At 53.4% G+C, this 12,601-nt stretch overlaps 1 protein-coding gene across 7 annotated transcripts; it reads right to left on the bottom strand.

Moving 5' to 3' along the window:
• Positions 1–1,619: 1,619 nt before the first annotated feature.
• Positions 1,620–9,673, bottom strand: LOC138815966 (glycerate kinase-like). Of its 7 annotated transcripts, none has more exons than XM_070005389.1 (5): positions 9,551–9,673; positions 5,850–6,266; positions 4,994–5,145; positions 4,058–4,233; positions 1,620–3,418 (listed from the first exon to the last, which is right to left on the bottom strand). In XM_070005389.1, exons 2-5 carry the CDS (start codon positions 6,224–6,226, stop codon positions 2,543–2,545), a joined length of 1,581 nt encoding a protein of 526 aa, XP_069861490.1. In that variant the 5' UTR covers positions 6,227–6,266; positions 9,551–9,673; the 3' UTR covers positions 1,620–2,542. The 7 variants fall into 7 exon arrangements, with proteins under 7 accessions (XP_069861490.1, XP_069861491.1, XP_069861493.1 ...); XM_070005390.1 differs by lacking the exon at positions 9,551–9,673 and adding an exon at positions 9,011–9,500; XM_070005392.1 differs by lacking the exon at positions 9,551–9,673 and adding an exon at positions 7,339–8,269.
• Positions 9,674–12,601: the final 2,928 nt, after the last annotated feature.

The following is a 12,601-nucleotide window of genomic DNA, read 5'->3' as shown; positions in this document are numbered from 1 at the left end:
GATTCCTCAGCACCACATAAGCAAAAGGAAAAAAGCCGGAAGTGGTGCTGTGGCTCAAGTGGTAGAGTGCTAGCCTTGAGCTGAAGAGCTGAGGGACAGCGCCCAGGCCCAGAGTTCAGGCCCCACAACCGGACCCCCCCAAAAAAAAGAAAGGGCCCAAGGTAGAGCAGAGGAGACTCTAGCAAAGACCAAGCCCACACACTTCTGACAGGCCCTCAGCCACACCCCTAGGTACCCGGACAGAATGTCTCCAGTCCCCAGCACCTACCCTGGGTGCACCAGCTTCCCACATCATGAACTGCCTGCCAGCAAGGATGGACAGAGGCCACGAGGGAAAGAGAGGTTCTTCCTAGGAGGAGGGTGGGCCCGGCCTGGCCTGGGGTTCCTGCAGGTAGAGGGAGGGCCTACGGGAACAGTCCCATGCCTCACTGTTCTCTATGGCTTTTTATTCCTATGTGATTCTGCTGCTCACTCATATAGGGATTGGAGCCGTGGCGCACGGTAAGGATAGCCGGCGGACACCAAGGACATTTGTATTGAGCAGGAGGGTTCTAGGGGAGTCAGACAGCGGCTGCTAGCCAAGGCTCAGGAGGCATTCTGCTGCTGCCCTCCTCTCCGTTTGCCTCTGTGTGTGTGTGTGTGTGTGTGTGTGTGTGTCTGTATGCACGCCCACCAGTATTAGAGCTTGAACTCAGGGCCTGATCACCGTCCCTGATCTTTTTTTGTTCAAAGTTGATGCTCTATCACTTGAGCCACAGCCCCACTAAGTGCTCTACCACTTGAGCCACAGCGCCACTTCCAGTTTTCTGGTGGTTTATTGGAGATCAGAGTCTCACAGACTTTCCTGCCCAGGCTGGGCTCAGTCTCCTGAGTAGCTGGGATTACAGGCATGAGCCCATCAATGCCCAACTCTTTCATTGTCCTGACTCACTACTTAGTACTGGAATTTCCTGGCTAGCACCAGATCTGAGCTATGTTCTGGAAGAGTTGGCACAGAAAAAAAAAAAAAAAAAGAATCTTGTGGCCTGGAGGAGTCCAGAGGACTAGACGATGAGGCAGATTTCAGCATAACCAAAGTGAAGAAGGGTTATCCAAGGAGTGCTCGCCTAGCACGCACGAAGCCCTGGGTTCCATTCCTTAGGATCACGTACACAGAAAAAGCCAGAGGTGGTGCTGTGGCTCAGGGCTAGAGTGCTAGCCTTGAGCAAAAGCAGCTCAGGGACAGGACCCAGGCCCTGAGTTCAAGCCCCAGGATTGGCAAAAAAAAAAAAAAAAAAAAAAAAAGGGCTGAGAAGGTAGCTCAGTGGTAGAGCGCTTGCCTTGCATGCATGAGGCCCTGGGTTCGATTCCTCAGCACCACATAAGCAGAAAGAAAAAAAGCCGGAAGTGGCGCTGTGGCTCAAGTGGTAGAACGCTAGCCTTGAGCTGAAGAGCTGAGGGACAGTGCCCAGGCCCAGAGTTCAGGCCCCACAACTGGACCCAAAACAAAACAAAACAAAAAACCTGGTTAGGGCAGAAGCAGTCCACAGGCCTGACCTCCGTGGGTCTCTACTCACCCACAGAGCATGCTGGGAGCCTGACAACCTCCCACGATCCAGACAGACAGGCACTGATTGCTATTTGTTTTGTTTTATTTATTTATGGAGAAGCACTGGGACTTGAACTCAGGATCTGGGCGCCCTCCCTTAAGCTTTTTCACTCAAGGTGGCCCCTCTACCGCTTGAGCCACAGCTCCACTTCTGGCTTTTGCCTGGTTCGTTGGAGATAAAAAGAATCTCAAGGCCTTTTCCTGCCGCAGGCTGGCTTTATAAAATGATCCTCAGATCGCAGCCTTCTGGTTACAGGCGTGAGCCACCAGTGCCTGGCTTCGGAGTGCCATTTCAGTGAAATGGGTCCCCAGCGGAGGGTACGCCCACAGTACGGTCCTTCATATATTTTCAGTCTTCCTAGCATCACACCGCAGAGGAGACAGGCCAGGGGAGGGTGGTGAGAGGGAAGAAGGGAGAAAATAGTCCTAGGGGCTGGTTCTGGTCCTCGGGGGGCCCTGCAACCACTCCAGTGCTAGGCGTGGAAGACAGTTCCCCATCTTCCAACGTAGGTGATGGCAAGACATGAGTGGGATGGGACAAGAAGACAACCAAGCACCCAAGGCTGAGCAGAGGGGTTGGAAACCCTGGCCAGGCCCTAAGGGACCACGTTTGCCTTCCCTAAGGCCCTGCCCTTGGGTCTATGCCTCATCAGTGTATGTAATTCTTTGTTTGTTTGTTTTGGTCAGTCGTGGGGCTTGAACTCTGGGCCTGGGCGCTGTCCCTCAGTTCTTCAGCTCAACGTGAGCGCTCTACCCCTTGAGCCAACAGCGCCACTTCCGGTTTTCTGGTGTTTTTGGTTTTTAATTGGAGATAAAAGAGTCTCACGGAGTTTCCTACCCGGGCTGGCTTTGAGCTGCGATCCTCAGATCTCAGCCTCCTGAGTGGCTAGGATGACAGGCGAGAGCCACCGGCGCCCGGCTAGGGTGTGATTCCTACCACACAGCCTCGTGCTGTCACTGAGGCCGCAGAAACAGCAGGTGGACGTCCATCACGTTGGTACCTGTCATCCCTGTGTACAGCAGGTGTGAGCCGCCCTGGAGGTGGCAGAAGAAGGTGTGTGAATCGTTGTGGGCTAAGAAGGTGGCCATGTCCAAGCCTTGGGCAGCGGCCTGGCTGCAGAGCTCCGGCATGACCCACGCACCAGCGGCCTCGGTGGGCCCATCTCGCCCGTCGGTGCCGCCGCTCAGAAACAGCGCCTCCACGGGCCCTAGCGGCTGCCTCCCCAGCTCTGCTCCAACAAGCATGGCCAGCTCCTGGTTCCGGCCGCCCCTGCCCGAGCCCTGCAGCTGCACCGTGGGCTCTCCTCCCGCCAGCAGGCACACGGGGCCTCTCGTCTCCATCACAGCCCCCAGAGCCTCCTCCAGCTGCAGGTCGGGAAGCTGCAGCTCGGCGGCCAGCTTGTGCAGCCTGCCCTCCTCCTCGTCCTCGTCGTCGGCTCCAGCCGTGGTGGAGGGGATGAGGCGGGCTGCAGCCACGCGGGCCAGCAGCCCGTAGAAGCGGGCCAGCAGCCTCACATCACCCTGCAGGCATGTGCTCAGCACCGCCGCCCGGTAACCCAGGGCCTCGGCCTGCTTTTGAGCCTCGGCCAGCGCCAGCACGTTCGAGCCGATGATCACGTTGAGCACGTGGCCGCAGGCGTGTGGTCCCCGGGGGTCTGAGTCGGCCCGAGCTAGCACAGTCTTCACGGAACGCGGCAGGGCGGCACGGAGGCCGTAGCGATTGAGGATGTGCAGGCAATCTTGTACGTTGTGGGCGCTGGCCACAGTAGGGCCACTGGCGATCACCTCCACAGGGTCCCCAACCACGTCAGACAGGATCAGGCTCACCACCTAGGGGGGTGAGGAGGGGGGACACGAGGTACAGGCTCAGGCTTGGTCCACCTCTTTCCTTGTTCCCCAGACCCTGGGCATCCAGCACTCAGTATATATCCTTAACCACTTCACTTATTGTTTGGTATGACTTGGGTTTGAATTCAGGACCTTGCATCTGCTAGGTAGGCACCCTACCGCCTGAGCCACGCCTCCATCCCTATCTAGTTACCACACTCAGGTAGGCTCACTCAACATCTGGCTAGGAGGCCGGGTGCCGGTGGCTCACGCCTGTCATCCTAGCTACTCAGGAGGCTGAGATCTGAGGATTGCGGTTCAAAGCCAGCCTGGGCAGGAAAGTCCATGAGAGTCTGATCTCCAAGGAACCACCAGAAAAGCGGAAGTGGCGCTGTGGCTCAACTGGTAGAGCGCTCGCCTTGAGCTGAAGAGCTGAGGGACAGCGCCCAGGCCCAGAGTTCAAGACCCCCCAAAAAAATATCTGGCCAGGAGAACCCCCTCCTCTCCTCTCTCAAGGACCCCCCCCTCCCCACAGTGAATCTCACACCAGGCCACCGTCAGCCTGAACTCTGGTCTAGGCTGCCTTCTCCCTGCCACACATGGGGAGCCCAGGGCTGTGAGGGGAAGAAGCGATGGGTTTACCTGAGCAGGGTAGGCGGCCTGAGCCAGCCCTCCACCCTTGAGCTGGGACAGGGCCTTCCGGATGGTGTTCAGTTCCTGGATGGTGGCTCCGCGGGCTGCCAGCAGCTTGGTGAGCGTCTGCTTCTCCTCCAGTGTGACGGGGGGGATGGGGGCAGGCAGCAGGGCCGAGCCCCCACCTGCGGAGTTAGTGAGGGTCTCAGGTTGAGGGGGGGGCACATCCCAATCCAGGAACCGGGTGGACAATGGCAGACAAACCCGTGAAGGAAGATGGGGCTTGAGCGCCCCCGTGCGGATGTAAAGTGAGTGTTCACAGTCACCATGCCCTAGCCACGAGAGGCTGCTTGCTTGCCCTGGGGTATCCCAGATCCTAGCAGCCACAAGAAGAACTAACCAATCCTAATGAGCTTGGAACAGGGTTCAGAGCAGGGAGAAATGATAGAGGACCTAGGAGAAGGTTCCGTGGGAGTGCCCGCCCTGGATAACATTTGTGCAGACAACACCAAAAGCAGTGACATTTTCTACCCAGCAACTTTTTTTTTTTTTTTGGTCGGTCGCGGGGCTTGAACTCTGGGCCTGGGCGCTGTCCCTCAGCTCTTCAGCTCAAGACATGCGCTCTACCACTTGAGCCACAGCACCACTTCCGGTTTTCTGGTGGATCCTTGGACATAAAGGTCTCATGGACATTCATTCCTTCCCAGGCCGGCTTTGAACTGTGATTCTCAGATCTCAGCCTCCTGAGTAGCTAGGATGACCCAGCTAACAAGATCAATTTGAGGGGAGCCCAAAGCCACAGATAGTACCATCTAAGTTCCTCACCGCCTCCCCTATGTCTGATGCCAACTTTAACCTGGGAGCATGGACCAATCACTGAATAACCTGGTACTTGGAGCAACCCCCCCCTTGCCAGCTGCCCTGAGCCAAATCTGGCATCCAAACCTGAGATGAGCACCAGCAGCAGGTCGTGGGCAGTGAGTCCCTCGGCCAGCTGCCGGATGGCCAGCGCAGCTCGCAGGGCATCACGGTCTGGCAGGTTGTCCTCAGCCCCCTCGAAGACTTGGATATGGCTGTGTGGCTTCAACAACATCTCCCTGAGGAGGAAGCAAACTGAATAAGAGAGAGGGTGGACACCTCTCCTCTCACCTGATTTTTGTGTTTTTGTCAGTCATGGGCCAGGGCGCTGTGCCTCAGCTCTTCAGCTCTAGGCGAACGCTCTACCGCCACAGCGTCACTTCCGGTTTTCTGGTGGTTTATTGGAGATACGAGTCTCACGGACTTTCCTGCCTGGGCTGGCTCTGAACTGAGATCCTCAGGTTTCAGCCTCCTGAGTAGCTAGGATTGCAGGCGTGAGTCACCAGCGCCTAGCCTGATTTTTTTTTTTTTTTTTTTGCCAGTCCTGGGGCTTGAACTCAGGGCCTGGGCACTGTCCCTGAGCCTCTCTGTACTCAAGGCTAGCACTCTACCACTTGAGCCACAGCGCCACTTCCGGCTTTTCCTGTTTATGTCGTACTGAGGAACCGAACTCAGTGCTTCATGCATGCTTGGTGAGCACTCTAGCAAGAAACCACATTCCCAGCCCCACCCCACCTGATTTCCTAAGGGGGTATAAAGGCATAAACAAGGGTGCCACTGACACCCACCCAGAAAGGGTGGAAGGTCAGACCCAGGAGCAAAGGAAGACTAGTGGTAGGGATGAGGCCTGCAGTCTAGCTTAGGTGATCTGAGCTATTTTCCTTCCAATAGACAGTGGGGAGCAGCACCCCCCACCCCACCTCTCCACCCCACAGCTTCTTACTGCTTGCCGGCCTGTTCCATAGCAGCACGGATCCCCTTGGGGACGCTGATCACACCCTGCACGAGATGCTGGCCCAGGAGCTCCTCGGCTGCCGCCGCCATGCCCAGCACAGCCTTGCCGAAGCCCACCAGGTAGAGGTTTTGCTTCAGTTGAAAGCTCCGGTCCCGCACCTTCAGCTGTTGGCCACCGGGCTCCAAGGCCAACGCCCTGTGCAGCATGGGGCCCGGCTGCACGGCTCCCACGGCACTGTCAAACACTTGTCGCGCATGCTCTGCCAAGGCCATGCCACTGGCCAGCCGAGCCGCTGGAGCCCTCCAGGAGAAAGGACGTGAGGAGGCTCGGACTGCACAGGGCAGGACCTGCAGGGCTGCAGCCATGGCCCCTTTGTGCTCAGCACCACCTTACACCCATAGCTGCCTAAGAGGGGAGGAAAAAAAAAAAAAGAGCAAGAATGAGGCCAGAGAGAAGAGGGCCCCCCTCGTAGCCACCCCTGAGGGCTCAGACGCCACAGCCACGGCTGCCAGAATGGACCATCTGATAGTTCCAGGAGACTTCCTGACGCCCACAGCTACCTGATCTCCTGCCAATCCTAGGAGCCCTGCCACCCGGCCAAGTCCTCCTCTTCTGCAGACCACACACTGGTCTCCCCCCCCCCCGGACATTACACCCCAAGTCCAAAGTTCCTATGAACTGGACCCTCCTCCCTAGGTCACTTTCTTGGGCTGGGAGTTAATCATTCACCCAGGGAACGATTCTTACCTGTGGGTTCCCACCCCACACACCTTTTCCACCGGCCAGCAGTTCTGAGTCCTCGCCCAGTGGTCATGCCCCTTTCTAGCAGGAACTCCTACCTGCCCTCCTTTCCATTTCTGCTGCCAGGAGGTTGTTGGTTGTCTTACTCACTAACCTCCAGCCCACTGGCCTCCAGCCTGCTCTAACTGGGCTGGGAATAACTGGGTCTCTGTTAGGAGACTGTATAAGACACATGGCCAGCTCAGATCAGCAAGAGGCCTGGGTACAAATCCAAAGTAGCAACCAACTTTAATTCAGAGGCCCGGGGACAAATCCAAAGTAGCAACCAACTTGAATTCTTTGAGAGTTAAAGCTGTTGTTGGAGGGCTGGGAACTTTAGCGAAGTCTCCAGGTACTGCATGCATGCAAGAGGCCATGTGCTATGGGGCTCGATCTACATCAGGGAGTAAAGAACGCCCTTCTACCCACATAGTGGGCCAGGCCCACTCTTGCCAAGAACACCGCTTTTGACTCTGGGAGAGCAAAACAAGTCCTCAGTCATACCCACCCACAGTGGAGAAAAGCCAATGGCTGGTCCAGACTCCCATAACTTAGCCCAGATAGTCATTTACCCCACTGGGCAAAGTAAATACTTGAGAAGCTTCGGGCTTTGGGGAAAATAAGGCCACAAATGTTCATTTATAAAGGGGGGGGGGAGAATGGGGTTGGGAACGTGGCTCAGTGGTAGAGTGCTTACCAAGCATGCATGAAGTCTTGGATTCGATTCCTCAGTACCACATACACAGAAAAAGCCAGAACTAGCACTGTGGCTCAAGTGGTAGAGTGGTAGCCTTGAGCAAAAGAAGCTCAGGAACAATGCTCTGACCCTGAGTTCAAGCCCCAGGACTGGCAAATAAATAAGTTTTTAAAAAGGGGGTGTGGGGGGGGATGCTAAGGCTTGAACCAAGAGCTTTCTCCCATGTTTCTCCCACTCTACCACTGAGCTAAACACTACTCCCTAAAAAGGCATCTATTTATTTTATTTTTGCCAGTCCTGGGGCTAGAACTCAGGTCTTGGGCTCTGTCCCTCAGCCTCTCTGTGCTCAAGGCAAGCACTCTACCACTTGAGCCACAGCACCACTTCTACCTTTTTCTGTGTATGTCGTACTGAGGAAGTGGCTTCCGCATGATATAGGTAAGCACTCTACCACTAAGCCACCTTCCCAGCCCTAAAAGGCATCTATTTTACCAATGCCTACCATTAATGCTGCAAACTAATTGTATCAGCGAGTGTGGATGAGGCAGGGGAAGGAGGCTGAGAAGTGGGTTTATAGTGCACTCTCCCTCCGCACCCCCCCCTTTAAGGTCCTGGGTTTGAACTCAGGGCCTCACACTTGGAAGGCAGGAGCTCCACTGTGCCATATCTCCAGCCCTTTGCAATGTACCTCACTTCCTTCCCAGGCACACCCTGGACCCTGAAATGACTATTTTAGGCTTCCCATCACAGTACCTGGGGTAACAGGTGTGAACAAACAACCTCAGTTTCACTTTAGATGGAGTCTTTCAGACTTTTCAATATGGGTTGGCAAAAAATTGCAGCCATTCAGATCTCAGCCTCCCCTCCGCAAACTAAGATGAACGCTTAATGTGATGGTGTGCACCTAGCAGTTAAGAAAGGGAACTTCGGGCTGGGAAGGTGGCTCAGTAGTAGAGCACTTGCCTTGCATGCTTGAGGCCCTGGGTTCGATTCCTCAGCACCACATAAGCAGGGAAAAAAAAAAGCCGGAAGTGGCACTGTGGCTCAAGTGGTAGAGTGCTAGCCTTGAGCTGAAGAGCTGAGGGACAGAGCCCAGGCCCAGAGTTCAGGCCCCACGACCGGACCCAAAATAAAAAAAAGGGAACTTCTCTGCCTGCCCTGGCCTGGAACTGTAAGCATCCTTCCCTATCTCTGTCTCTCAAGTAACTAGATGTGAGTGGTTAGGGAATCTCCATTTCTCTCACTGGGGCAGGTACCCAGAATGAGAAGATGTGGAATGAAACTGAGCCTAGTGCTCTCTCACTAGTTGGGTATGCGCGTCTGTGACAGAGCACTTAAACATCAAACATCAGTTTCTCACACCCAGAATACTAGCAACTCTCAGACATGGGCGGTTTTAAGCCCACTGGATCTCTGCTTTCCTCTAAAAGCCTAGCCCTGCCCAACAACTGCTGAAAGGTCACCCAGAAGACACCGCCATGGGGGGGGGGGGGGCGCTCGCTTTAGCCAGGAGGATCTCCAGGGCTTGTTTATTAGAGCTAAGGGCACATAGCCCAACCGAACTTTGTACCTATTTCCCAGATGACCCAATCTTGTTCTAGGGCAGAAGGGACACTCAGGGTTGGGATGAAATTCCAGGGCGTCCAGTTAAATTTGAATTTCAGCTAAGTACCTTTTTTGTTATCGGTATGCCAGGTCTCTACTTGGCTTATGGATGATCTCAAATTCCAACGTAACTGGGTGGGTATTTTTTTTGTTTGTTTGTTTGGTCGTGGGGCCTGAACTCTGGGCCTGGGCGCTGTCCCTCAGCTCTTCAGCTCAAGACTGGCGCTCTACCACTTGAGCCACAGCGCCACTTCTGGCCTTTTCTGCTTCTGTGGTGCTGGGGAATCGAACCCAGGGCCTCATGCATGCGAGGCAAGCGCTCTACCACTGAGCCACCTTCCTTTCATCTCCCTAAGTCCCCCAACTCTGTCACCAGACCGGATTTCCTCCAGTTCCCTCCGCTGTGTCAGGTGGGGGGAAAAAACGAGAAAGCAGCAGCCAAGTGCCGACTCCTCCTCGCACTCCCCAGCGCGGCGCTCCCGGATGACCTCACTTCCGGACACGCCTTCCCCGAACACGCCCGGAAGTGACGCCGCGCCAGGCTCCGCCCTCGCGTCTTCTTCGGAGGGATGGCCGCCGAGGTGTGCCCGCAGACGCGAGAGAGAACCTTTTCTGTTGTCTCCTGGGCTCAGAATGGTTCCCCCGGAGGGGGGGGGGGGTCCTGAGGCTCCTTCCCGACGCAGACTCGCCCGCTGCAACGACAGCGACTCTCCGGAAGTTCCGGGCTTCCCACGCCGCCGGGGAACCGGAAGTACCGCAGACCGGAAGTGCCCTCGGGCAGCCAGCCCCCGGAAGTGGAGCGGGGCGGGGCCGGGAGAGGCCGACGTGGAGATCGGAGCCTGGGAGTCTCCCCGGATCGCAGTGGCCCGCTGCTTCCCGTGGGATGCTGTCGTTTTTAATACATCCTGAGCGAGCCACAGCTTCAGTGTCCTCGCTCCTCCCATCTCACGCTCTTCTTTCCTGCTTTTGTGGTGCTGAGGAATTAAACCCAGGGCCTCAGGCATGCAAGGCAAGCGCTCTACCACTGAGCCACCTTCCCAGCCCCCCCCTTCCCCCCACCCCCAAATCCACCTCTTGACTCTGCCAGAAATTCCTGTTCCTTGATCTTCCAACTGGGTGAAAAAAAATAACCCACAGGTCTTCCTCACCGTCTCCGTATCTGTTCTCGCCTGTGCCCACCTTGAACAGCGCTGCTGTCTTCCTACAATCATAACTCAGGTTTTTGACTCCCCCCAAACCCACAAAAGGCGACGCTTGGCTTGTGGGTTTTTTTGGGTTTTTGGATGAGGAGGGATTTTTGGTTTGTTTATTTCATGTATTTATTGAGACAGGTTCTCACTTTGTAAACCAGACTGTCCTCAAACTTACAATCCCCCTCGCCTCAGCCTCTTAAAATGCTAAGACTAAGCTGGTTGCCTATGGCTCATGCCTGTAATCCTATCTACTTACTCAAGAGGCTGAGATATGAGGATCGTGGTTCAAAGCCACAAGGAAAGTCCATGAGACATCTCCAGTTAACCACCAGGAAACCTCAAGTGGCACTGTAGCTCAAAGTGGTAGAATGCTTGAGCAAAGAGCTCAGGGACAGCACCCAGGCCCTGGGTTCAAACCCTATGGCCAACAAAAAAAAAAAAAAAGGAAAAACTAGGACTTCAGGTGTTCACCAGTATACCTAGAAAGAATACTTTGCTTTTACTGATGGAGCCTAGGGTAGTTGTTGTATCACAGATCAGAGATTGGATTTCCTAGATATCTTATTCAAACTTATTTTTACCTCACCTGCCCGCTTTGGCAGTTGCCACATCTCTCCTCAGGTCTCCAAACCACCATTCTGTGTGTGTGTGTGTGTGTGTGTGTCAGTTGCCACATCTACCACCATTCTGTGTGTGTGTGTGTGTGTGTGTGTGTTATAAGAGGATATTTTAATAGAGGAGGATGTAGGGGGAACAAAAGTTGAGCTAATAAATTGAAAAGAAAGGAAGAGAAAGTCTTATAATTCAGGGTAAGGACTTTAAAGTTCTGGCTACTTCTGTGGAAGAATGGAGAGGTGCAGGTCACTCAGTTAAGAGAGTACAGGTAGGCATTGTGGTAGAATGTTAAGTCACTCTCCTGGAAGCAGCTCAGGTGTGACCAGACAAGAAAATGATGTGCCACTAGAGCAGAATACAGTGATCCCTAGACATCAGTATCCACTGAGAAGTGGTCTCAGAACCTCTACACATAATAAACCTCATTGGGGCTGAAGCCTCTACCATAAAAAAAAAAAAAAAGTATTTACATTAGCCCAACCTTGGCCTCTACATTTAATCATCTCTACATTACTTATAATTCCTAACAAAGTAAATGGCTTATTAATAGTTGTCTAATGAATTGTCAAGGAGATAAGGAAAAGCCTTTGGCTCCAGCCTATAATCCCAGTTACTCAAGAGGCTGAGATCTGAGGACCAAAGTTCAAAACAGCCCAGGCAGGAAAGACCATAATTCTTATTTCCAATTAACCTCCAAAAAAAACGGAAAGTGGTGCTGTGGCTCAAGTGGTAGAGCACTTGCCTTGAGCTGAAGAGCTGAGGGACAGCCCTCCAAGCCCAGAGTTCAAGCCCCATAACCAATTAAAAAAAAAAAAGTCCAGGAACAGCACATAGGCCATGAGTTCAAAACCCAGGATAGGCATGCATGCAACACACAAATGCACACACACACAGATAAGGAAAAAAGTCCTCCACACAGTCATACACAGCCATTATATGCCTAGTGGCATTTTGGGAAAGGTAGATTTGGAATCCTTGGGAAGGAGACTGTAGGTGGCACTGTGTGAAAAGGCTTGAAAACCTTTGGAAATATTATTTTATTTTTTTGTGGTTTTAAGAGATAAAGCCACTGGCAGGAGGACCCAGGAAGATCCTTGGCCTCAAGACAACTCCTCCAACCCCAGAGCTTTCCAGGTTGAGTGGGAAAATCCGTCACACCCTTCCAGAACAAAAAGGCATTGTAAGTCCCACAATGGACTTTGTTAACAATGAATGGTTATTTACTCTCAGCCCAGGATACAAGTGTAGCAGAGAAGAAAGTACTGTTACTGGAATCTCTAGTTCCTCCAGGTTGTTTGACCTTGAGAAAGTGACAACTTCTCAGAACCACTGAGTCTTTATCATTAAAATAAGATTGGTTCAAGGAGCTTGTGAGCAACCGAGCACCTGACTAGCCAACCAAAGCCCCTTGAAATTTCCAACACCAGTAGCACCAAAAGAAAAAAAAATTAATTAAAAATCTAGGTGGGGGGGCGGGTTAAAATGGGCTGGAGAGCTCTTTCCTGGTATTTAAACAGCTCTGGGTTCAGTTATCAACAATGCAAATTATAACAGTAGTGTGTGTGTGTGTGTGTGTGTGTGAATAAAAGCCATTGCTGGAGTTGCCTTCTAACTCCATAGAAGGGAACACAGTTTCAAATGGATGCGAGATGTTATGGGGGCTACACAGCCTGGGATAGCACCTTTACTTCCTTAGTAGGAAGCAAAAGGAAGCATTCATTTAGCAAATCAATTTGTCAGGTGTGCCACGGGTCTCTGTGGTGTGTTGAAACACTGAGATACAAAGTGACCGTGGCTCTGGTGGCTCACGTCTGTCTGTCATCCTAGCTACTCGGGAGGCTGAGATCTGA

The sequence above is a fragment of the Dipodomys merriami genome, unplaced genomic scaffold, assembly GCF_024711535.1.
Source record: "Dipodomys merriami isolate MVZ:Mamm:240054 unplaced genomic scaffold, mDipMer1.0.p SCAF_68, whole genome shotgun sequence".
NCBI lineage: Eukaryota > Metazoa > Chordata > Mammalia > Rodentia > Heteromyidae > Dipodomys > Dipodomys merriami.
Note: the sequence above shows the minus strand (reverse complement) of the source record. Positions and strands in the feature narration are given on the sequence as shown.

What these genes read in the sequence shown, in the direction of transcription:
- LOC138815966 (XM_070005389.1), bottom strand. Translation starts at nt 6,226, where the DNA reads ATGGCTGCAGCCCTGCAGGTCCTGCCCTGTGCAGTCCGAGCCTCCTCA. An exon ending in GCTGCTGGTGCTCATCTCAG is followed by an intron (nt 4,234 to 4,993) that starts GTTTGGATGCCA and finishes CTAACTCCGCAG; the next exon opens with GTGGGGGCTCGGCCCTGCTG. An exon ending in AGGCCGCCTACCCTGCTCAG is followed by an intron (nt 3,419 to 4,057) that starts GTAAACCCATCG and finishes TCACCCCCCTAG; the next exon opens with GTGGTGAGCCTGATCCTGTC.